General features: G+C 37.2%; 1 protein-coding gene across 2 annotated transcripts; it reads left to right on the forward strand.

Moving 5' to 3' along the window:
- Positions 1-6837: 6837 nt before the first annotated feature.
- CENPW (centromere protein W) lies at positions 6838-23191 on the forward strand. 2 transcript variants are annotated; one of them, XM_075087574.1, is made up of 4 exons: positions 6845-7059; positions 11966-12079; positions 20667-20788; positions 21721-23191. In XM_075087574.1, exons 1-4 carry the CDS (start codon positions 6970-6972, stop codon positions 21788-21790), a joined length of 396 nt encoding a protein of 131 aa, XP_074943675.1. In that variant the 5' UTR covers positions 6845-6969; the 3' UTR covers positions 21791-23191. The 2 variants fall into 2 exon arrangements, with proteins under 2 accessions (XP_074943676.1, XP_074943675.1); XM_075087575.1 differs by lacking the exons at positions 20667-20788; positions 21721-23191 and adding an exon at positions 13780-14736 and having other exon boundaries at positions 6838-7059.
- The last annotated feature ends 2670 nt before the right edge of the window (positions 23192-25861 follow it).

The raw sequence follows: 25861 nt of genomic DNA on the forward strand, positions 1-25861 counted from the left end.
AAACCTACATTCCTAAGAATATAATTTGCAGTTAACTAGCCGAAAGGAAAAGGATCTAGTAATTCCTATACTTCACCATATTCTCCAAATAAGTATTTTTCCTTCATCTATGCTACAGCAGCAGCAATTTTAAAATATTTATCTTTTTCATTTAGGTACTTTCAGAACGCTACTGATTCTCAATACATTCTGGAATAGTTTCAGAAGGTTTTATAATTCGCTTATTATTGTTGTTTAAAAAGGTGTTTGCAAATTCGAAAAACGCACGACGTAGAGTCATATTCAGGAAGATCTCTGTGTACTCAAAATGAATGCAAGTGTCTCCGTAATGATGGAAACTAAAGAGCAATTCTGTCATTCTTCATACTTTGTTCTTTACTGACAGAGAACTGACATTAAAATTTTCAGTCACTTTTTTCCCCAGAAAAATAGTTGAACTCTATGCATCCCACTTTTGATAGCTTGTATTAGATCATTCATTTCTTAACATAATTTTGAAGACCGATGATTTTATGTCTGCTTGCTAAAAAAGGGGGATCACTGAGGGACCATTTGCAGTAAACTGTTTGGCATAAACTATATTACTTCATTCTCGGGTGACCGTTTGTTCCTTTCGGCAGTTAACAAAACCTCTTCACTTCTGAAAATCCTCATGGAAAAATTATACATTCTGATTACAGCCTATTCTGAATTATTCGTATTTTATATGAAATGTTCTTTTTTAACTCCTTTATTAGCTATGATGATAAAATAATAAAAATTACTTACATTTTCCCTGTCCTGTCTTTGTAACTGCAGAATACATGCCAACTTTGTGCACTAAAGACAACTCCTATTGTGTGATAGGTGTATTCCATGCACCTGAGAGTTGGTATTTAAATTCTTTCTTCGCTATAGCTGCCATTCTTTTTTTTTCTACCATGTTCACATATAAGAATAATGTTATGGCTTAGTTTCTGTCACATGAAGTGAGATTTAAACAATCAGCAATCAACTCAACTCATCAGAGACCTAACCTGTCTGCCACTTCATTGGTTCTCTTTGAATTCTGTTTGCTGTAATCCATCATCATGGCATCATGACAATCAGCTGGCAGGCAGGCATCCCACTCGTTATCACCTACTGTTTATTAATTTAAAAAAATTAACTGTATTTTGTTTTTGGCCAGAGACATACACGTGAACAGTTGTCTAACAGCTCTAATGTCAATAAATACGCATGTGCATCCCTTTGTTTTAGTACATTCACAGGGCATGCAGGCAGTACCGGGCAAGAAGTGGGTATTTTTCATTTACAGTGGCCTCAAGACTGCTTCCCCCACCACTTCAGGAGAGCTGAGGACAGGGACGATCACCAGCAAGAGGCTAATTTATTTTGCTGTAGGGGTTGATATCTCAAACTGGGATCACCCATTTTCCTCTGCAGCCACAGCCAGAAAACTGGTAGAAAGATGTATAGCTAAGCAGGCCATTCTGCAGCACATGGTTTAGCCTTTCAGGGCTGACATAACCTGAAGGAAATCAACAGAGAGTTAGGAAAAATACTGTTGCACCTCAGACTTCTAGGGTTTTTTCTCTGACTGAAGAAAAACTCAATGCAGAAAAAACATGCTCGTTGTGGAGGGTGAAAGCTAATATCTCTTCTAGTGGGGCTAAAAGGTGTTGCTACCCTTCATGTAAAAAACAAAGCGAAGAAAAACCATTACGCTCAGGCCTTCTTGTGGGCAACACCTCTGATCTACTCTCCCTGATAAATATAATTAAAATTTGGCAGTTGAGTAATACGTATCCATCTATTAATCTTTGAGTTCTCTATTGATGGCCATTACTATTAAACATGTTATGCTAATTAGACCAGTTCTCAGTAAAGGAAGATCCCAGGAAATGTCATTAAGTTTTGTGCTCCCCTTTCTTTGCTGTTTGTAATACATTTGCATAAAGCGTATGTTTTGGAAGGCAGACAACAGGTATTTTTCAGAATATTGTTTAGGTTGTGGAAGTTTCTCAGAGAGGTTGTTTTTTTGGCAGATCTGGATTAGCTGATCAGAGTAGAGGTTCCAGAAGAGCCTTCTGGCTTGTAGGTAGTCATGGAAGCATGAGATCTGCAGAGGAAAATATTGTTCCTTCTGGAATTTGGGTGAGGAAATATGACTGGCATTAAATGGGTAGAGTAGATTTGGGAACAAAATGCAAATAATGTGAAAAAGTAAAAAAGTAATGAGAAAAGTTACATGAATGCATACAAAGTGGGTATCTCAAGTAATTATTTTGGTGTTACTTATTCATCTTTATGGATTTCATTGGAAACACTTAAAATAATACATTTTCTCTTACAGAATTGAATAAAGCATTAGATATATATCTCAATGTGATCCTGCATTAAATTACTGCAAAAGCAGTGAAACTGATACACTTTTAGTTGATGACATGTCAAGTGCATGAGGAATACCTCTGAAGGTAAGATTGACTGCTGAGCTGTGATTTCTATGCCTTTACTGTTTTATGAATGCAATCCCAACAGTTACAACAGGCAGATGGTGTCTGGCCTGTGGACGTCAACTGACTTTATGCAGACTCTTCACAGTCTGATATATGTAGAGCTGATATACCGAATGCCCTGAAAAACAAAACTGATGCTTAAATTGTAAACCCTAAAATCAGCAAATAGTCTGAATTTCAAATATAATTTATAGTGTTTTGCCTTTCTTATTTTTCACTGTTCAACACCGGGCCTGAAAACAGATAGACACAGGGTTAAATAAACAAAAAAAAGAGGTAATTTTAAAAACAATTGATCCTAGAGAATTCCTTCTTTTCTTCATGAAAATAAAAGGTGAATACCAAATAGATCTTTGAGCTTCTAGTATTTACTACTGCAATTAAATTATTGCTATTATGTTAATAGTTACAGCCACAAGATAAAAGTTTCTTGTTAAAATTTCTATTTCCACCTTCTTTTTCAAGCAAGAGATTTGCTGAAGTTCCACGTAGGAGAGGTAAACATACAATTTGCTCCTTTGTATTCTCTCTTCTCCTGTTTCTCTACAAAAGTATTCAACCACACCTGAATTATCCTATATACAACAGAAAGAATATACAGGTGTAACAGGAGAATCAGTCTGTGTACTCCAAACACTATGATCAAGCCTATCAACTACATTATAGAAGAGTTTACTTTTGCTGAATTGTTATGTTCTGGTTTAGAGATATCTTTTCATCACTGAAGAAAACATCAAAAGATTTTAGGCTTTGACATTCACATCCAGGATAAGTTTCAGTCTTTCATCAACCACTGAAACTGGATTAGCACCAGAAAGTATCTAACAGTCTCTACCTGACTAGAGAGGGGCCTTTGGCTTAGCAAGAATCTATAAAATGTGATTATTAATTTCAAGAGATCACACATATAAAATGGAATTCTGAAGCATTCTTTGGGAAGTTTTACTCTAAAATTATAAATTGATGAAGAGCTGATTAAGAGACTGACTAAAGATAATGTCAAAATCTAGAAAATATAATTAAACTAATAGTTACAAAGGACAGGCTGGAAGAGCCAATTTAACAATTTAAGATGGGCTTATAGAAGTTCCAGGTCAGAAAGGGAACACGGCTTTTCAATTTAATTTCCAAATATTACCCTTGTTTCAACTTACAGTGTATTAGAGGAGTGAGGAGTGAATAAAATTAGTCTTTAAATTCACCTCTTCCTTACAGAAACAGAGAACAAAATGTTACTGGTTTGCAGTTCAGCAGTGATGGCCCCAAGCTTGGCCTCTTTTTTTGTCACTGAAATGTAGGGAGCTGTTTTCAAGAAAACCACATAATCTGGAAGCAAAAGTGACAAAACAACGTCACTGAAATTGTCTTTATTCAAAAACACTGCAAAGGTTCGTTGTTTTCTTGAAGAAGTCAGACCTGGGTGGTGGCATTTTAATTGCTGAATTTTCCAAGCTCTTATCGTCGGTACCAGATGATGTATTTAGTTCTAAAACACAGTTCAGTATTGCTGGAAAACTGGGAAGATGCTGTGCTACAGCTGAAGCCATGAAACACATCCACTTTGCAAAACAAACTAACGTATGCTTAAAAACTGCAATAGTTAAAAAATAAAATTCTTGAAATACTATTTGAAAATAAGGTAACTGCTTGTAGAAAGTGGACACAAACTGCCACAGCTTTTGAAGAGGCAAAACATGAAAATGTGCCTATGAGGCACAGAATTGCCTTTTTTATAAAGCTGCATAAGTATGACAAAATTAACAACTTCAACTTTTCAAGAATTCATTTAAAGTACATTTTGCATTATCCTTTTAGCTATTTAAATGATATTTCATGATAGCATTCTAACAGAACATTATGGATTCTATCAGAAAGACAGAAAAGGAAAATAATAATGTTCAAAATCAGAAATAAAATGTGAGTTTGCAGTTTTCTATGATTCACTGTAATATAATCATTAATCCATGTGTTAATACAAGTCAAATTGTTTAAACAGTTGACTTTTACAGAATTTAGTCATTTAGTTAACTTATAATTTTTGTCCATTGCAATACATAATATACAGTATAATTTTTTCGTGTTCTACAATATTCTTATGCAAAAATTAAACTATTCAAAAATCATATTTACAGAAATATTTACTGATAAAGAGATTAAAATACATATTCAAGGAGAAATTTTAGCTATTGAGGTTCATGTTTGTTCAGTAAATCAGAACCTATAATTTAACATTTTTACATTGGTCCTCTGTTATCAGTTGCTCGCAGCCTAATGTCATAAACTTTTCCAAACCCAAGAAAAAAGGAGATCTGGTAAATAAGCAGATTTAAGACAGCACTTTAAATTATTATTTGCAGTGGCTAAAAAAAATAGTCCACTAGGAATATAAAACTATCAGAACCAAAAAAAGTCTAACAGTATTACAGAAAAGTAGATTTTATTATTCAGTCATTGCCTATATAGCAAGCACATGACTAAAGATAGAGTTACTAGTCTTGAGTCTCAGTATCTGTCATTTTATGCAGATCACTGCACAGTTTCCAATTTGTGTGATGTATTTGAATAGTTTGAGACCTATAGTGGAGGTACTTTTGCAACTCATAGAGTTTGTAAGATACTTGCCCGTACCAGTTTCCGACAGACAGTCTGAGATTGCAAGGCCCAGTTCTCAGCTCAGGTAAGGTCCACTGAGCTACTGATTTGTCCCAGATTTGAATCTCTTGACATGCTGAATTATCGTTGATCCCAATGCAAGTTTCTTTGTGTATATTATGAGCATTACAGTATATGACCCTATGAAGTCCTGAGTCACAGCCATTTAGTTAACTGAAAAAACAAATGTTTACTTCTAGCAGTGCTGCTGAGCCATTAACTGTGATTATTATTAAACGACAGAAAAACTCCCTAGGTTTTATTGTGCTTTTCCATTCACAGAAAAATTGCTAAGGCCCTGATTTTAAGATCTGCATTGCTGTTGACGATTAATGGCAAGTGACAGTCAAAGCTGAAAGAACGATGAGTGATTTTCAAATATCTGACAGAGTATGAAGAACTGGCAAATCTTAAATTCTCCCCTGCTGTCAGATATCATACTTCTATTTGGACTACATTTTGTGCATATCGCAAAATTAACTAAAATACCAAACCATACAGATTTAAGAACATACCTCAATAAAACTGAATCATATCTGGGTGCTGATAATTTTGAACATATTCAGGCAAGATATTTATCTTATTGATTTCACATTTAAAATTGCAAATATCCCATAGGCCAAAGAAAACAAAAAACTAATAAATATGCTGAAAAACTCCATACCTCAGTATGAAATCCTGACCCCTTCTCCAACTAAGTACACACAGTCCAAATACACTGAGAATGCCAAGCTACAGGGGCCCCTCTGTGGGGAAACCTGTATTTCAGTCAGCAGCATCCGTCAGCCAAAACAGAAGTGTAGAGACAGATGCTAGGGAAAGGATGACTCTTTAAAGTGGTGGCCGAATTCAGAACGAGTGTGCGTTTCTGTGTACAATTAAGTCAACGCCGTGCTTGCGCTAACGCAGTATTTTATCTGGATTCACGTGCAGAACATAACTACCACTCTAGGCTCACGCTAGCGCAGGTTTATGGTGCTCATTAATGCTGCCGGTCCTGCAGTCCCCCCAGACTAGGCCGTTTGGTGCAACGCCTCCCAGCAAGGTCACAGGAGGCAACGAAGGAGAGGACAAGGGTTTTGTACAACTCCCTCGACTTCTGCGGCAAATAAGTTCTATCGCGCCTGGGAGACGGCTGCCAACTTCAAAGGCACAGGTCTCGGCCTGAGGCTCGTTTGGGCAGCGCCATGCCGGTGCCACGTTCCCTCCGTTTTGGAAACCTCTGCAGGTGGCAGCGGCCGGGCTTGGAGGCTAGGTAACGGCAGCCGGGGAACGCCACGTCCATTTTCTTTCTTGTCGATTAAAAAAGGGGCCTGGGCGGAGGTTTGGGTAACTTGTTAAAGCCAGAGCTACAACGGAATCTCAGTGAGCTTACAAGGGAAGCTGTTTGGCACGCAGCTGCCTGCGGAGGGAGCGACTGTCGCGGCGTCCAGCTGGGACCCGTTTGGGACTCCAGCAACAGCCCGGGAAGCTCCCCTCACCCCCGCACGCAACCCCCGCCACCGGGCCGCCGCTCCCGAGCCGGCAGCCGGCCGCGCCGCCGCGGCCCCCGCCCGCCATTCCGGCCATTTCATGCGGTTTCCAGGGAAACGCTTCAGCGCCGGAGCCGTCCCGCCGGGAGGGGAGGGGAGGGGAGGGGAGGGGAGGGGAGGGGAGCGGTCGCCACCTCCGCGCTCCTCGGGGGCGGCCGCTGGGAAACGCGTCACGGCGGGCACGCGCCTGCGCCAAGGCGGCGGATTCGAACGGCGGAGGGCGGTTACGCGGGAGCCGTTAGGCGCGTTCTCGGCGGCACCGGCCGCAGCGGGAGGAAGGAGGGAGGATGAAACGCACGGCGTCCCGCGGCACGTTGCGGAAGATCATAAAGAAGCACAAGCCGCATTTGCGCCTGGCGGCTAACGCCGACCTGCTGGTGAGGAAGGAGAGGGGCGGGCGCCGGTTGTGCGGCCTGGCGTGGGGCGCGGGCCGGGCCGGGCCTCAGCGGGCCGCCCCTCAGCGCCGCCGGCCCGTCTGCTCCGGCACGGGCCGCGGCGGCAGCGAGGGGAGCTCAAGGGCTGACTCTGCCAGCTCCACGAGTACTGCCCCGGGGAGGCTGGGGTGGCAGCGGAGGGCTGGGAGCCCTTGCGCTTTTGGCCGCGGGGAGCAGCTACAGCTCCTCTGGTTGCCAAGGGGCACGTGTCCCTAAACGTTTTATCGCTTGAAAGACATGGACCGACGGATTGCGCGCACCGGAGCACTTTGCTGGTTGCAATGGGATGTCAAGCTACTACTAATGGTGACCTGTGGGGAGATAGACGAACTGATTAATAAAATACTAACAAGCAGTGATTACAGCTTTCTGCTTTGCTGGTGGCTACTGTAGTTTTCTGACAGTGAGTTTGAGGATTCAGGGACATGCATAAATATAGTGTCACTGTATGCGCACAGTACTGGTCAAAGAGTTTGATGTAGGTGGACTGAAAAATAGGAAATTTGGATTATGTGGCTGTAACATGCAAATGTTTGGTTTTTATGTAGAGCAACTTGGGTATACAGGTACCAATCAACTGAATTGTGGTTAATGGGTTGCTAAGCTGTTAAGGCATCTTGCATGATCGTATTTTTGTAGAGGCCCTTTAAGTAACCCCTGTCCAAAACTAAGGAATGACAAGTCTAGTAATCTAGTAAGGAGAATAAGGTGTTGGGGTCCTGTTCGTAGTTTAAAAAGAGCTCCCATAAAGGTGTGGGGATAACAGAGCCATGTTGAGCAAGTTTCAGAAAACTGAGGCCAACAGAGCTGGACTCCTTCTGACCTGCAATAAGGGATTTGTGGCACAGGAAGTCTTTGTCTCACCAAGAATTTAGTCGACTACAGCAAGGAAACCTGTCCTCAAGAGAGCTGTGGTAGCTGCCATATTGAAAAAAACAAAACAAAACCTGTGCATTAAAAAAAAAGTCTTTGAAGTGACTTAATAGCCTTAACTTGCTTGACTGTCATGCCCTCTTGCTTTCAAACATGTATGATTCTCAGAGTGTTAATACATTCTGTATACTAGTGTGGTCCATGTTTCATGTGCATATAAAAGTTGTGCCTTGCAGCATCTTGGGAGATTGGTATCTGGATGTATGAAGCAAAATGTAAATATACAAAGTAAAATATAATGAGATTGATATGAATGGGTATGGTAATTACATGAGAGGATTTACATTTGAATGTAACCAGTACGTATTTTTCTAATTGGTCTAATAAAAATATAATCTTTTCCTACTGCTTTGCTATCTTTGGAGTATTTAATGGACTAAGGACCTGGCCCCTTGCTACTCATGCTCAGACCCACTCAAAGCTTACTCTGTGGAATGCAGTAGTCAATTAATCAAACTTACAAAATCACGAATAAATGTTTTGTAGTTGTTAGTAACAGTTGGTCTGTGTTTCCATGGTCATGTTAATTTGGCTTCAAGGTAGCATATCTGTCTGAAAGGGGTAAGTGGGGCATCCTTCCAAATCTTGGCCACTGGTTGTCATCTCTTCCTTGTCCTGGTATTAGTGTTCAGTAGGCTGCAGAGACAATCAGTGAATTGAACTGGCTGAAATTAATGAACAACAACGTGATCTAGCTTAAAGTATGGCTATGAAAATACTCCTTCCAACACAAAGGATGAGATGAGAATGAATTTTAATAATGTGTTGGAAGCTTAGGTCATCTCTTCTGATGATGTCAAGTTAAATGACCTTTAATGTCAGGAGGCTTGGCTTTTTTTATTTTACCTTTAAACAGGAATATCCAGGGGTGGTGATTGTCCATGATGTTCTTCAGCTAGGCATGTGGCCAGCAGTTCTTTATTTCTATGAATAAATAATCAACACAGCTGGAGTTCTGCTTTATTAAACAAACAAAAATAAGGCGGGGTGGAGGAAGTTTAGTCCCGTAGTTAGACAGGTAAGTTTTGAGAGTATGTTTTTAGTGTCTCTGTTATCCCCTATAAACTTTGAGTGATTGGATTGAATACTTTAGAAGTTTATATAGTAGCTCTCTTAACGATGGGAAATAAATTTTGAGCAAAGCGCTTGTGTCTTCTGCTGGGGAGTAGGAGAACTGGCTGGTTTGGTTTCTGGGCTGTCTTCCTGGATGATCCGTGCTTTATGTTTGAATCTACTGTGGTACTTAGCCAGTCCAGTGTGGAGGCCTGCCTACCTGGCTTATAACATAATTGGATTGTTTTCCTGTTCCTGACCTTCAGCAATTATTTTTCTTCAGTAAACCAATGCCTTCTTACATGATCATTACTAACATGTTTGAAAGACATAAGAATTCAAACAATTTTCTTAAATACCTGAATGGAGTTTCTTCTTCACTCTTCAGGTCCTTTTGATGAAGTCTCTTTTTGAAATTTGAAGCTTTGTCAGAACCTATTTCCTAAGTGTTAACATCTTTCTCTGTGCACAGTGTAGCTAGCAAGTTTAATCAAACTTTCTCAAGAAGCTGTTTTTTTGAAGGAATGTGATAATATCTTTGAGTGAAGAGATAGGAGCAGTGTTTAAGGTTTTCCCAATGTTCTTAGAACTCAATTATTTCCCTTTTTGAAAATAAGAGGTAAAGAACTTTAGTACTGAAGTTCAGATATTCCCCCCCTCAACAGTCTGAGAAGAAAAAGCTGCAAACTTTGTTGTAGCTTGAAATTATAGAAGAAAAGCAGGAACTCAGCTGCTTGTTTGATGCTAGAAGGGCAGCTTTGTATTTACATTGCAGAAAAAGCTTGAAGTATTGCACTGAATGACCCCTTGTTTTCTATGGTTATTGGCACAGAATGATGAATAAGCGTTCACTGAAGGCAAAATATGAGTCTAAAGAATTGTACCGAAATTATGGCAGCAAAACAGAATTACAGAGCTTGTCCCTACTATTCATTAGTTCTGTTGAACAGGTGTGCGAAAGTTGCTCTGCAGTGTTGTGATTTTTCACATAAGTTGTTAAAACTTTATAACCTTTCTTTTATGGGAAGTAAGCATTCTGTTGTGTAAGGTGGTTTCATGAGTAGTTCAAAACTGTTTTTAAATTTTATGCAGAGGGACAATAATCTAATATGTAGTAAAGCAATGTCTTTAAATGTGGTACCACTTAGGTACCTGTCAGTAACTGTCCCATTCATGGTATTCAGTCATTCTGCCTTTCATTAGCCTTTCCCAATTGCCTTGAATAATCTGCAGTATTTCTTAACATGTGTGCTCTGTTGTGGAATATTCTGATTTTAGTTATATGACTGTTTAAATCTACAGGAGTTCAGGGGAAGCTTCTCCACATGCAGCAATTCACTTTGAAAATAGGAAAATAAAGGTACAGTGATTCTGAGAGAAGATGCAGTTTTTAAAGGAAGCTTTAAAATTAACACTTTTGCCTTTAGGTATCTCAGCAGGAGGACTTGAAAGTATGGAAGCTTTTGTTCTGCCTCCCTTTTCTCTCCCAGGTTGTTTCCAGAAATTTAGCCTCCATGTTGATAAGTCTAATAATGAGAGTTCTAATGTTGAGCACTATTTTATTGCCACTGCTTGATTCTGTCGGAGATTATTTCTGTGTGAGTAACTAAAGACTAGATTAAAAATGGCTTTGATATTTTGCTAAATAAATCTGCAAGAACATTTGATTTTTGTGTAGTAGATGCTTCCAAACAATGCCGAATATTATGTGCGTTTATCTATTGCATGCTGGCTTCATTTAGTTCAGGAGATTAAAAAAACCCTCTAAATTGCTTGTCATATGAACACCGAAATGCCTCTAACAGATTCTTTGTGCTGTAAACCTGCGGCCAAAGTATTTCCTATAAACTCTAACTTGTAGCTTTCCTTGTTGTATCTTTCTAGGCTTTGCAGATCAGGTATGGCAGAATAAGTATATCACCTAATTCATATAAGTTAAATTTTCATGTAGTTCAGTAATATTTTTCTGAGCTCTTGATTGAAAAAAGTATTTTTGTACACTTTACATAGCAAATTTTATATTGTTTGAAAGTTTGATTTACAAAAGGGGCAATTACCAATTTTTAGGTAGGACTATTAAAACAGTTCACATAATATCTGTATAATGCTAGATGTTTGTATTATAGCTCCCTTATTACTCAGGGGTGCTTTTGGTTGGCAGTTCTTAGTCCAAGTTGGAGCAGTTCCTTGCCTGCTGAAATTTTTGCTGCTTCTGTACTAGCAGAGCACCATTCTGTATTGAACAGAATACTGCCCTACCACTTCTTTTCATGTAAAAAGGTTAAGTAACTGATGAGCTGGGAAAAAAATGGATGGAACCTCCTGACAGTGGAGAATTCCTTATTCTGGAGAAGTTAATGTCAATGCTCCGTTGCACTGGAAAGGGGCAGAAGTCCTTGAACTTGTCTGTGGTCCATTTGGTGATAAGGCAGGGATGAATTTGCTGCTCATTAAAAGTCTGGCCGTTGTAGTCACTGAAAGCTGACTATATTTACTAGTAAGCAAAAAGGCCCCTTCTTATTCTCTGATATTTATGTTTACTTTTTATTATAAAAACCTGCTAATAAAAATCAGATTTTTTTCTTTTAGATCCGGTTTTGTTTGTACCAATATTTCTAGAGTACTTTTACAATTTAAGTATACTAAATTTAAACTGTATTTACAAGAGTCTTGCAGTAAGGAATGTCTTGGGAATTTATTAAGACGTGAACTGAGTGGTACTTTGTTTTCCTGAGAACACGTTTCAGGAATTTGGAAGCAGTCTAATATGAGAATCTTCTGTCTCAAACAGTGAACCTCTAAAAAAACCAAACTGTTTGAATCCTTCTTGATTCTTTTTTTTTTTTTCTTCCCTTTTTTAAAGGTGCATTTGAACTTCTTGCTGTTTCTCCATCGGCTAGCAGAAGAAGCCAGGATAAATGCTTTTGAGAACAAAAGTAAAATAATTAAACCCGAGCACACTATAGCTGCAGCAAAGGTAATACAGCATTTTTAATATTTTTTCCTTTTTGTTTAATATAAAATGTATTATGACAGCATATACAAAAGTTTTCTGTGTTAGTGTTGATACGCATTTATTTATAATCCAAAACCTGCAGATACATAATGTTCTTTAATCCATCACTGGCATAATTCACTGTTGCCAAGGCATCAAATTAACTCTCCTTGCCCTATTAAATAGAGCCCAATTTTTCTTGATTATTCCATGTTTAAATTCATAGTTTCGGTATGTGGGTAAGTCTACACAGTAGTCTACCAGCAAACATCCGTGGGCTGAAAGCCCAGGGAACAGGAGCAAATTCCAAAGTTGGAGGATCTGTATTTCAAATGATACTATATAAAGGAAACCTGCTGTCTTAACTTCAGTAATACAAATAAAGCTTTATGGAACAAGGGAGAAATAGTTCAGAGAGGGTCAAATATCTTTCTTACACCTTCAGTTCTTACCTGCTCCATCTGAAAGATGTTTGAAGTGGATTCTTGCAGCATTGTCTGGGTACTGCTTGAACACACAGATACTTTGTGTGATGTTATGTTCAGCAAGGGAAGAATCTAAGGGAGGATTAAACTGGATTGTTGTATGGGTAGTTCAGCATAAGGAAAAACGCTGTATGAATATCTGAAGGAGGAATCCTCTGCATTACAGAGCATGGTAAGTTTTGTGTACATACAAAAGACAGGAAAGAGGAAAGTGCAGCATTCTCTCTAGAAAGAGCTAGAGTAGTGTCAAAGTATGACTGAAATCCTTTTGTATTCTGTCGCTCACTTCATTCGCTAGCTATGTCTGCTTTACCTAGGTTTCATGAAGGAACTCAATCTCTTTAATTTGTTGAGTTATCTGTTCAACCATCGACTACTGCTGGGCAAATTGGAAGAACAAAACCCAATGTTATCTGATATTTGGGTCCTGTGGTTTCTGTTTATCTTCAGTATTTTTTTTTTCCTCTGGTGAAATGTTTAGTTTGATACTTTCTGTTACTATAGTAACAGAAATATATACAGGATGTGTAGGGTAGCCAAGTGAATGTTACAGTTGGAGCCTTACACATTTGTAATTTCTTTTAAACTGCAATCTTAACATTATTTGAACATTTTTGTGCTCCATTTATTTTTTTTAAGATGAGAAGAAAGGAAAAGCTGCCTATATTTTAATAATGTTAACACTTAAATGGTCCCACTTGGGCTTTGAAGTTCATTTTTCAACTTAAACTCCAAACCAAAAAATGTCCTTCCAAGGGTCTGGGCGCTCTTGATATAGAAAGAAAGAAGGCATTACAAACAAAAATCGAGCATGGTAGCTGTATAATTGCAAATCTTATTTTTTTTCTTTTTGTCTAGGCCTAAGCAATAAGAGCTTCAAGGAGTCTGCTGAGGGCTTCAGAGAGCTATTGCCATTTCTTAGCATTCATTTTTAAAATAAGCCATTTATTTTACAGAATTCTTGGTTGTGAATGTTTTCTTTTAAAAAAATGCTTTCTGATGGGGAATTTTTCTGTATGCTTTTGCTTTATTTCTAACCTTTTCCCTAGACTTTTACCCTTGGTGACTGTACTCTGGGAAACAGGTTGTTTGACTAGGTGAACCTTTCATCTGAGTAGCCTAGTCTTTAGGATCTCTTACTCCTGCCTGGATTGTAGTGATAAAAGCAGTGATAAATGTACTTTTTTCTTTTTGCAGGTTATATTAAAGAAAAGCAGAGGCTAGAAAACAGACCACTGGAATCTCAAAGCATGTTTTTTTTCTGTGTTTTCTTACTAATGTGAGATCCTGTGAGCCAGCTTTTGTACTTGTGGAAGTATTTAGTTTTATTGATGTCTATTGCCTGACTCTGAGTATCTTGCTGTTTCTCTAAAACAAAAAAAAAATTAAGAATCTTACAGTGTATATTTTCATACACTTTATACATAATTTGAAAATTTGTGTCCCTTGTCATTTAAGACTTTTTGTGTACCTTGTTTCTTCCATAATAATGGAGGAATGCCTGTACCGTCACTCTTCAGGTACAATGTGTCATTTATTATTAAAAGTGTGAAACTTTTCAAGGAGGACAGTAACAAAAATGCAGGTTTCACTAAATCCATTATAGATTATGCAGTTCAATGCAGATTTACTAGCTAAACAAAATCTTGGCTTTCAAAACAATCGCTGTAGAAACTCGTGTATTATATATCTTGGCTTCAATTTAATTATAGATGTCTTAATATTTTTTAAATTACTTTGAAAAGTAGACTAAAACTTATGTGTTCTGGGGACAGAATACATTTTTAGTATTTCTAAATGCTCTGTACTGTGAAGCTGTCTGGTTGTTTGATGTGGTATATGAGACAAGTTGGTGGTCTCCAATTCAGTTGGTGTGGACAGATGTACATTATGGAAGAGAAAAGATCTGGCACAGCTGATGTTTCTGAAGTTAGATCCTGTACAAATAGTGAAGATAAGTTGGTATGAGTGCCAAGCTACTTCCTTCCCCCTTTTGAGTGTCACCCTAACTTGTCAGAAGTTTGGAAATGTACATTATTTAAAAATATCTTTTCTTAAATTAAAATCATATTCTACTGCTAACCTGATATTTTTAAACAGTTGCTGAACACTTTGCTTAATAGATCTTCTAATAAACTGTGAGATTCAACTATATCTTTGAGCTGATAATACAGTTTTGTGGAATATGTCATAGCTGATCCTTCATATGCACAGTGAGCTATTCTTAAAATAAAAAAATTTAAAAAACATTATGTATTTAGTAGTCTAATTTTGTTTAACATTATACTGAGCATACTCTAGAAACTCAGCAAAAAAAAGGATTGCATTTTATAAATATTTCTGTAGTCTAAGGAAATAAGCAATGCCAGAACTTCAACTTCATATCATGTCCACATATTTTTTAAAATCCTGTACCACCTGTGAGAAGTCATCTTTTTACAGTACGCAGAAGGAAGGATGAGTCTTCTGCTATACTTAACTCATACTTAACTCATAGGCTTAGTTCAGTCTGCTTGTATGGTTGACTAGATTCCTTATTCTGCATTTCCTCTCCTACTTCCTTGGAATCCACAAAGAAAGCTGAGAACATGCATGTGTAGAGGATATTTGGACTTAATAATCTGAAGTACATTCTCAGGAATAAGGGAGATCTGACTAGGTATTTATATTTTTCTTTGTAATTACTGTCTGTGTTTTAACCATTTTATTGCAACACTAGATTTTCCTTTGTTAGAAATGTTTTCTCTTAATTTTTCCCTGAAATATTTTCTTATAGTCTTGTATAACCACATATCTTTCCTCATTGTACAGTTGAGTGCTGTAGCTTCTTTTGAAACTTGTTTTGATGTCCACTTTAACTTTTTCTTTTTTGATCTGTCTAGGAGCAAGATCCACTCTGAGCTTAGTGGAATGTTCTTGCTCTCAAGTAGTAGATGGATGATTAGCTACCATTGGGGAAGGGAGGCAAGGGAGGGTTAAAACCAGCCACCAGTGTCCTTTTAAAATATTTTATACAGTGTTTTTGGCCTGTATTCATGGTTAAGAAGGTGCCTTTTTTTTTAATAGGAGAGGGACTTTTTTCGGTAAGCCCTGAGAAGTTTGAGTCAGAATGTATACTAGTTTGCCAGTACTTTGTGAACATTTCATAAGTAGCTGAAGCAGGCAGGTATTCAAGTTTCTCTATTAAACTTTAAATAAATAATTGCTGAAAAATAATGTGGTTGATGTAGTGTGGTTAAGCATTCAAAAATATACAGTGCTATTATGTTTTTGTAGTATCTTCTCGAATGTTCACCATAAGGTTAATTAAATTCATATTTGGCAGCTCTTCTGTACTCCTTCATGTATATACGTAGGGTCTCCTCTCTACCCAGTACTCCTTACTGGATTTTTAAAATCAAAACTCCTTACAGCAGTGTTGTCTAAATACTCGTGAACACTTCCAATTAATATAACCTTGGAGGACATACTCCTCCAGTATAAGATAATAATATGTTTTCTGTTATTGAATCTTTATTTAATGACAAAACATCAAAGCACGTAATTCTAGAAAACATATTTTTAAACTAGATCTGTAGTAGAAGAACTAATGAAGTTGGGTTCTCTTATTTGAATTCCTGGGTTAATTCTCTGCCATTAGGAGGAAAAAAGGCAAGGATTATTGAGGGAAGAGTCATGCTGATGCATTAATTGGGTGTCGCTTCTACTCAACTGTTTTCATGAAACCTTGAGAAATCTAGTGTTCAGAAACCATTGAGACTATTGACTCACTATTGAATTTCCTCTGGTTTAAAAAGTAAGATTCATGAGATTTTGGGAAGGAGAGGTGCTCAGACAATACAAATATGACTCTTCCTTTCCTCAGGAAAGCAGGCTAGAAGACCTAAAAAAATTAAAGTCACATTGAGATATTATCTTTTTTTCCATTCTCTTTCTTCTCTGCAGCTTTCCCAGTGTTGTCCTGTTTCATGTCCTACCCCACCCTTTCACTGTGACCATCCATGAAAGGGGAAAAAGTCAAAATGAAGAAATAAAAGAATTTGGCAGAAGTACTTCTGGTGGCCCTTGTCTTGGTTTTCAGCTTTTCACATAGCTAGTGTGAGTCCCTGGGCTAGCGAGTGGTATCACAAGTGATTAAGACACAAAAGAAGAAATATGTTTATTGATAAGCAGGTGACTATTAGGGAGGAGAGGGTTTTCCCTTGTGTGGGGGTGCTGCTGCTGGTTTTATTCCATCTCATGTATGCAGTGACTGATGCTGTGGTCTGCTGTTTGCCAACTTGAGTTAGCCTTCTCGTGAGGAGTATGCAGTATTCTAGCTCTCGTGGTCACGTGATTTTGCTTGCAAGATAAGCAAAGAGAGAAGATAGTTGTGAAAGCTTTAAAGCTAGATTCATGCACACTTTTGTTTAAATTTGCAGGGTATGCAAGTTTAATATTACCTGAGTGGTATAAATTGCATGATTATTAGGTTTAAAACTGTGAATATTAAGAGTGACATATTGGTGAAGGTTAGCTCTATGGAGAGATCTAGCTCTTTAACTCCTAATGGAGTCAAGAGGATATATGAACTTGTATGCTTTTGTGGGTCAGGGCCAAATAATCACTATTCTATCTGAATCTGAAGTTATGTTGGATCATTAAGTCTGATGTTTTGATTCAGAAAATCAACACAGGTGCTACAGGGGGCATTTATGCCTTTGAGCTTCATTGTGCTTGTACGTGGAGGAGTGCATGGTTGCTAAAAAAGAATCTTAAGTTGCATAATAATAATAGTAAATATTCTCTGGCTCTAGTGATACAGTAAAGGAAAAAATCAGAAATATGTATGCTCTAATAGGAAAATTCTTCTTCTAGCCATAAGGTGGGGATAGAGCAAAAACTGTCTTTTTCTTCCCTGCAGTAACTTCCCATTAGAGAAAGGTTGGGGTTTTTTATTCCTACTAAAAGGTATGCTAGATGTTGTGACACTTCCAGATATTTTTTTGAAGACTACCAAACCTGCACTGCTGACATGTGTAGGATAATTAGCAGTAAAAAAAATTTCCCATTTACATCAACAAAATGTGTTTTGCTGGTCCGTGCTGAGAGGGTAAAAGTTAGATATGTGAGGCTTTGATGGATCTTGAAGATCTTTCTTTTTTCGAAGCTCAATGTTTCAGCATCAGATAGTTTTCTTAGTTATCGGTCTATAGTTACCTCCACAACATAGCCTTTTTTTTTTTTTTTTAGAAACTGGTATGTTCTATGGGCAGTTTTATGCAGGAAGTTTTTGTACAGGACATTGCTCATACAGCAGTCAACTATAAAACATAGCTCATATTGGCTGAATTGCTGACTTGGCATTCCATTAGTCTTTTATCAGCTTAGAACAACTAATGATAGGGCATTGTAACTCCTAAATGCATAGGGTTTTGAGGTGACTTAGGAGTATATATTTAGAAGGTGTAGCTTATCTTTCAAATAAAAGTGCTGATTACAGTAAAACAAAATTCCTTTTTCCAGAGCTGTACACTATATGTTGAATTTATGTTCTTCAGCCTGTTTCAGAGCACTGTGTGTAGTTAATTTTCAGTTCAATATACTATGTATATGTATTGGAATATAGATTCATTTGATATGTTTGCATGGTACTGTACTTGCAGCTGCTGTGGTAGCCTACTTGGGTATGATAAAAGAGCATATTAGAACAAATTTCTTGCATGTTTGAGTAGTTTCAGTTCTACGGTGAGAAGATGCTGACAGCATTTTTGTTGTGCTAAATACAGAAACGCAACTTTTTGAGGAAGTTGGTGAAGAGTCTCCCCACCTGCCATCTCATGGTTCTGCAGATGTAGTCACTTGGAATTCATTCATTTACTGTTTGGTGAACAATGTTGGGCGTATGTCAGTTTCTTTGCAGTACACATTCATCAAATTCACATGGGCTTTGGCACATAATATTCTCCTGTGGGCTGGCTTATTGACGTTATCCTGACCAAACTGCTGAAAGATCTTTTCAGGTCATTTGATACCTGTACGATCAAGTTTCTTACTGAGAAGGTCACTTTTCCTGGGGGAATGATTTCAGTGCGTGGAGAACTTGGTAGAGCATACAAGAATGCCTAAACAGACTTAAAATTACTTCTGGTTTACAAAAGAAATGTAGACACAGCCTTACTACTGGGTAATAATGTGACTGCAGCAGTCAAATAAAGCCAAGAGCACTTCCTACAGAAATGGCTTGCTGTTAACCTCCTAGCACTAGGTCAGGCTCTACAGAAGCAGAGACTCTTATTTGGTTTCCCAAGTGTGTAGAAAGCACAGAAAGATATATGTTTTGGTAACTGAGCAGATCCTGAATCAAAAATTATGAAAGACCAACACTTCCAAATAAATTTAATAAGGAATAGGGTTGAATTAGCTGGAGATTCTAATCCCTATGTCAGGTTTAAATAGGTCTAATTGTATTTGTGCTAACCTCTAAAATTGACGGCCCAATGTGACTTTTTTCATTTGTTTAACTTCAGCAGGTAAGGATACACAGAGACCAGATTATATGACTGATATTAGTTTTAATGAGAATTTTACAAGTTTTAGAAATAAACCTTGTAACATTTAAGTAACATTTAAGCCAGTTTTTAAAAACCTGTTGCATAGCTGAAGTCTTCTTAGTACAAGCAAGCCGCTAGTCCTAGCTGTTGGAGGCTACTCATGGTATAAAAGCTAAAGCTAACATACTGATGGTGGGCTACATTTACACAGGTTTAAATTCTTTATTCTTTAGTTTGTTGTCGCTCTTCAGAGAAAATTATGTGTGTACAATGCTGTTTCCAAAATCCGTCAGCTGTTTAAGTATTACTGATTTCTGTAGGTTGGTTAGCAACTAAAAATGAGTTAAAAACTCATTTCATTTAAAACGGGTGGGGGAGCAGTAAAGAAAAGAGAAAGGTAAGCGCATGGCATAGTAAATGGTTGTCTGTCCAACCTTAACTGTGTTTCCTGTAGTTTCACAATTTGTTTTTCATGTTGAAGTTTAATTGTGGGTTCCCGCCCTTTCCAAATTTAAAGGGTGGGGTTTTGGGGGAGGAAGGGAGTAGTTTTCATGTAGTCTAAGTAACAATGGCCTTCTAAAACTTTTTCCAATAAAGTTGGTGCTGTGTCTGTTCAACCCTAATGTCAGTTTAACTAAGGTTTTCTGGTATATGGGATATCTTCCTAAATTGTCAGCAGAGTTCCACAGGGTAATTAATTTTGATGGTACTTTTCCTGTTGCCTATTTTGGAAGGCTTTTCCACAAATTCATGTGAATAAACCTTGAAAATTCAGATCAGAAGTGGGCAAAAGAAGTGCATATTTCTTGGCTTTACAGGAAACTAAAATTTTGCAAAATACATAACAGTACATGTAGATTAACTTACCTGCTTTTCGGTAATTCATCTTGATTTTGCTTTCCTTATTGTTTTGCTTTCCTGTTCTGGTTAAGACTGGATAGCACAGTGAAGTTTTATTTTTAGGGCAGCAACAACTTTTAAAAATCCACTACTGCCAAAAGAATGGATTAACTATCAATAGTTAGTATTCTTCATGTGAATGTGGGCAATAATGCATTTTTCATTTAAACATTCAGATGACTGACAGATTGTTCACCCGTAGATGTTTATCATAGACTAAGAAGTGTGTATATATATATTAATGGCTGCAAAATTAAGAATGAGGAACCCTTTTCATCCAGAACTCATGGGTTTTTTTGGGTTGGTTTGTGGGGGGTTTTCTGGGGGGATGGGGTGGGTGGGAGAGTGTTTGTTTTTTAGTGGAAAGAAGGGAGTTACCAAAGGTAACTTGATGAATAGGCCGTGTAGTTAGTACAAGAACCCTTCAGCAGTCTGTTGGCTTTCAAATGTATACTGAGTTCAAGAGGATTTAAGGAAAAGGTTTCAAAGGAGCCACCAGCAGCTAGGTGAAGCTTTCTTTTCCTCTTTGACTGAAGTTTATAAAATGGGAAGGAGAGAAAGAACAGTTGGCTATGGATGGTTCCAAATAGGAAAAAAATACAGCCTAGCCCCATCACTGGTATTATTTCAGATTTATACGATGTCTTGCAGACAAATGATCTGAAATTAGTTGGAATCCACTGTTTCAGAAGATACCTGTGCAGAAGGCGGCTTCAGTCTCAGCCGTTAAGGCTCTGTGGCGCGTGCTCTCGTGCTAGCCATGGGTGTGTGAGGTAAGGATCCGCTCTGGGCAAATATCCGCGTCTTGGGAGATACACTGCTGTATCCACAACACCCTGGGGGAATTTCTTTGGAAGACGGTCCTGGAGTAGCCTTGATGTCTTTCCACATGATTCCATTCTCTCTGCCCTGGAGAATTTTCTGGTTTTTTCTAACCTTTCCCATAGTTTTTTTAAATGTTTTTTATGGATATTAATATAGAATATTTTAATTAATTTTAATTTATCCTAAATTGTGAGTAAAATTCAAATATTAAATGTTCCTCAGAAACATTAGTCTTCAGGGAGAAACTGAGCATAAGAGCTAGTAGCACTTACACAAGCTTTCTGAAATATCATTGTTTACTTTTCCCTGTTCACTTTATTGTTTCTGTATATATGTAGCATAAACACAAATATTGTGTGTGTTTATATTTATATTTATATTGTGAGGTTGTGAAAGTAGCACTTAGGGTTTTCTGACACTTCTTGTTGACTGCAATTTTTGAAGTTAAGTCCAAACAAAGTATGGAATAACTTACTGGCTTGAAGGTGTTAATTGTACTATAATATTGTACATACAAACGCAAAGAAATTTTGTTGTTAATGCTATTGTTTATGCCTCCGAGCCTTATCCTGAACTTTGCTAAACAGCTAGCTGGCAGAGCAGCTATAGCCAGGGGTTGGAAGAATAGGTAATATTAAAAACACAGATGAGTGCAAGCACAGCAGTTTTACTTTGGCATATTATTTTCATCTTTTGCAAGGTTTTCCTGGAAATAGAAAGAAAACACCTTTCCAAATCATCTTTACTTGGGTAGAATGGATGCTTAATTACACTGAAGTTCTCCAAAACAAACGTTTATGTGTTGACCTGAATTGTACCTTGGATATTTCTGCTAACATGTTTTTTTCCTACTTCTTGCTTGCCCACTTTCACTCACAAGGGAAGAGGATGGGATCAACTGGACACTCCTTTCTTCTAAGGGAAGCTCTTCTAATGGCTCTTTTTTGTGAAGTTCCTGGCGAAGCAGAAGGCCATGTATGTCTAAAGAGATGTCTTAGAGATTCGCTGATATTCCAAGAAAGAATTATTTTGTCTCTACTAGCTGTAGTTTAAAACATTTGTTCTGATGTGTAAAGACCTTGACTGCACATACTGGATTTTACATAAATAACTTGTAAGAAATTTAGATTCCGCCCCCCCCCCCCAGTACAGAAACTCTAGATGTTTTCTAATGTATAAAACTCCAGATGGAACTTAGAGAACCTGGGGCTATTTTTTATTCTCTGAAGAACCCATCAATTTAAAATATCAGGCTACTCTCTGATTGAGAACGTAGAGAATTTTTGTTAGATTATTTTAAGTTTCTGTTCAGTTTTTTTGCTTACAGGGGCTAATAGATATTTTGAGGGTTTTTTTTTGCTAAATATTTGATATGCTATTCCTTTATTCAAGCATGAAAATCCAATTATGACTCATCTCCCAGAGAAGTCTTCCAGTTTCCATAACATTCCTGATATTCTTAATTTTGAAGACTAAGCGGAGTTTCTTCCCAGTATTTTTCTGTTCCTCTTTTTCCAGTCCCTAACTTCAATGCTAAAGGGAAGAGAGGGAGAGGAGAGGATGGTTGCAGAACACTTACACTGGAACCCAAGCAGTAATGCCAACAGGTAGCAGGCTTTAAATGGTGTAAAGAGTAGGTGAAGCAAATGCTCCATGTCCCTTATCAGACTTAGATGGTCCTCTGGGGACACAGTTCACAAGATGAACCGTTGTTAGCAATGCTGTTGCTTTTGCTTAAAAATTGTGGAAACGCTTCCCCACCCCCCACCCCCCAAAAAAGCGCTTTTTTCTCCTTATTAGGAAAAAAAGAAGAAAGCATTGGTTCCAATGTAAACAGGAACAAAAGGAATTTAATTTCTGCTTTAGTGTGTTAATTATTGATTGAAAAACACTTAGTTTCAATTGCTTTATATTTTTTGTCTGAGGAATACCTATTCTTTTGAGAAAACTTCTAAAAATGAGAAGCTGGATGTTTAAAGCTGTACCACAACTGGGACTTTATACATTGTACTAATATCAGTTTGTTGAAAAAATAACCTGAAGTTATTGCACAAACAAGCAAAATATTCCTAATAGTAAAGAAACACTTTTGAAATAGCAACTTTTTTCAAGATTTCTCTTGCAAATTCCATGTAAAATCATAATGTTTGTTAAAAAGCTTGTGTAATAATATTTTTAGAGCTTAGTAAGTTTAACTCCTGTCTGCATCCCTCTTGAAAAGAAATGTGGACCATGTTTGAGACATAATTTGTGTAACAAAATATCTTTATTTCTGAGTTAATTTAATTTTTACATGCCTCTGTTACAGAGGAAGTATTCTTTTAATAAAAGTCATGTGTTTAGAGCAGTAATTTTTGCATTCAACATAAATTATTTTTATGTTGTAACTGTTTGATGTGAAGTCTACATTTTCTGAGAGTAAACTTCTTAGCAGTTACAGTATGGATCTCATCTTACCATATCAGTACCTCTATGTTACCAATCACTATATTGGAAATTAAAGATTTAGAGGTTAATAACAAAATTTGAGCAAAACTCTGTACTTTCAATACAAGAGGCACTCACAATCCTTTTTTACCTAGGCTGCTTGTACTACCCTTGGAAACTAAGAGAAAAATAAGTTTTGGTCTGTTCCTGTAATTTCCCATTTAAACAGGGTCTAGCACCACATGAAACACTACTGACCTTTAGCAATGTCAGAACATGAAACGGAGGAGGATATCCTATGGTGTATAGTACATTAAGGGGATTACCTCATCAGCATGAAAGGTCCATAACTAATCTACACCAGAGACATGTGAACTGTTGGAGGAGGACATTCTTGAGGATATAAAGGAACACATCAAAACATTTTCTCTTGAGAGTTGTTCAGCATGTAAGTAGAACAGCCAGCATGGGAATGTTTCAGAATTTGAGTGTCAAAGTTGTTCTATTTCCAGTGGTTTTCATTCATATACCTTCCTCCCCCCCCCCCCCCCCTCCCCCGACAAAAAAAAAAAGAAAACAACAAACCCAATTCAAGGCTAGGTTGGGGTTGATAAAACACCATCAAATCCTCCTGCTTATGGAAAATTAAAGTGTGAGTGTGTGTGCTGTTCTTGGTACCTTCTTTACATTAAGAAGCAAAGTTCTTCCTCCCTTGTTAACTGTGGAGATCTAATAACAGAAACATTGCAGGAGGTAAAGATTAAGAGGGAAGCAGTTGTTTTTCAAACTTCCTAAACTGTACCTCTACACTAGTATAATGTATTCTTTCTCCAGTTTTGCTTGAGCTTGTACGAAGCCAGTAGCAAAACTAGTTATGTAGATTCAAGCTCTAGCACTAGGCAAATAAGATTCAGTTCTACCCATCCATCATACACAACCTACACAACCCTATAACTGCTGCTGTGATAGTCCTGCTGTAACTTATTGCATTTATATTATCTTAATACATGGTTTTCTATATGTATTTTTTTTCCTAATATAATACTTGGTCATAGATATGAAAAATTGACCAAAAACTGTAAATACATCTTTCCAGAAATACAGAACTCAGGTAAATCAGTCAACCCAAAATTTTATTAGCCACGCTTAAGTCTTGCAAATAACATGGTTTTTAAATATTTGGGTTTGAAAACCCTGTTGCAATTTTGTGAGTGAATCTTTGTTTGAAAGTATTCCTTATTAAACTTATTTTATTATATGTGATATTAAAAAATAAATATATTTAATATTAGAGAAAAAAGAATCTAACACTGAAGCAATGGAGACTTGCCAAAAATGAAGTTATCCTTATTAAGTCACAGTAATCTATTATTCAAACGTGCTAGAATTGTTGGCTTATATGCATTACAGTATAACCCTTGAACAGAAAAGCAAGATGACAGAGGAAGGCATCCTAAGCAACCAAAAAAATAATTTTTACCCTGTTGTCATATTTTTTTCCCCCGTTTTCATATTTTTCAGTTTCAGGTATCTTTTTCTTTTTCTCTAATGAGAAGTTAGATTTTCTTACCCTATAAGACTATCTCGTGCTGATTGATAAAATTTTGTAATATCTCTGAAATTCTTATCATTACCCATCCATTTTATTTATATTTCTTTTCAACAGCAAATGTATCTTATTTAAATATTTTCTTGCAGCTTACAGTCCTCTAAAACGTTTTTGAGCAGATAATTCACAAATTTTTCCTTCTTTACCATGAATTGTTGATAAATAATTCCGTTTCTTCAAGTGTATTCACCATTCAGAATTGTTTTTGAATATTCCTTGTGAGTCTTGTGCTTTAGCTCACTGATCAGCCGTCTGTTTTCGCTGATTGCCATCTGAAAGGCAACAGTCTGTAATCAGCCAGTTAGTTTGCATGTTATGTTTCTTTGTCCTGATTGAACATATGTAATAATTCTTAGCTGGAAGCTTGCAGAAGACAGATGTAAACATGCCTTTCAGTAAACGCTTTATGAAGTGTACTTAAATTGCTTAAATCCATATTCCTGATGATAAGCTTCATTTCCTTTACCTGGGAAAAGCTAAGCTGAAAAAAAAGATACATATGTTTTAAAGATCTGAATTAATACTTGGGGTGAGTGTTTCACAGTAGCTGATCAGTTCTAGCTGCAAAATTATATAAGTGTAAGAAATAATATAGCCATACTGAAGTTCAGGGCTTTTTTGTTGTTGTTGTTGCAGTAAAATATCATATTTGTGCAGAACATAAGTAGTAGATGAAAGATTTGACCAAGTGCGTTGGGGAAAACCCTTCCCCTTAGGAAAAGTCCAGGAAGAACAGATGTAATCTCCAATATAAGTGGTTCTAAGAACTGAAGCCCTTTCATCTGAAAGAAAGCCAACTACTAAAAATTTGCAGACGATAACTTCTGTACAATACTATGCCCTCAGTTATGATTTAGACAGGCAAGCTGCTTTCTCTGTTATCTGTTCTGCAGTAGGATCCAAATCTTAGTTCAGCTGAGGTAAATAACAGAGCTTATTAACATTTAAGAGATCAGTATTAAAAAATGTAGAATTGCATATCTGG

This window comes from Phalacrocorax aristotelis, chromosome 3 (genome assembly GCF_949628215.1).
Source record: "Phalacrocorax aristotelis chromosome 3, bGulAri2.1, whole genome shotgun sequence".
Taxonomy (NCBI): Eukaryota; Metazoa; Chordata; class Aves; order Suliformes; family Phalacrocoracidae; genus Phalacrocorax; species Phalacrocorax aristotelis.

Excerpts from the sequence above, each read along its gene's own strand:
- CENPW (XM_075087574.1), top strand. The coding sequence starts at position 6,970 with ATGAAACGCACGGCGTCCCGCGGCACGTTGCGGAAGATCATAAAGAAG. Across the intron at positions 12,080-20,666 it reads ACACTATAGCTGCAGCAAAG|ACAAATGATCTGAAATTAGT; the intron begins GTAATACAGCAT and ends GATGTCTTGCAG. Across the intron at positions 20,789-21,720 it reads GCTAGCCATGGGTGTGTGAG|GGAAGAGGATGGGATCAACT; the intron begins GTAAGGATCCGC and ends TTCACTCACAAG.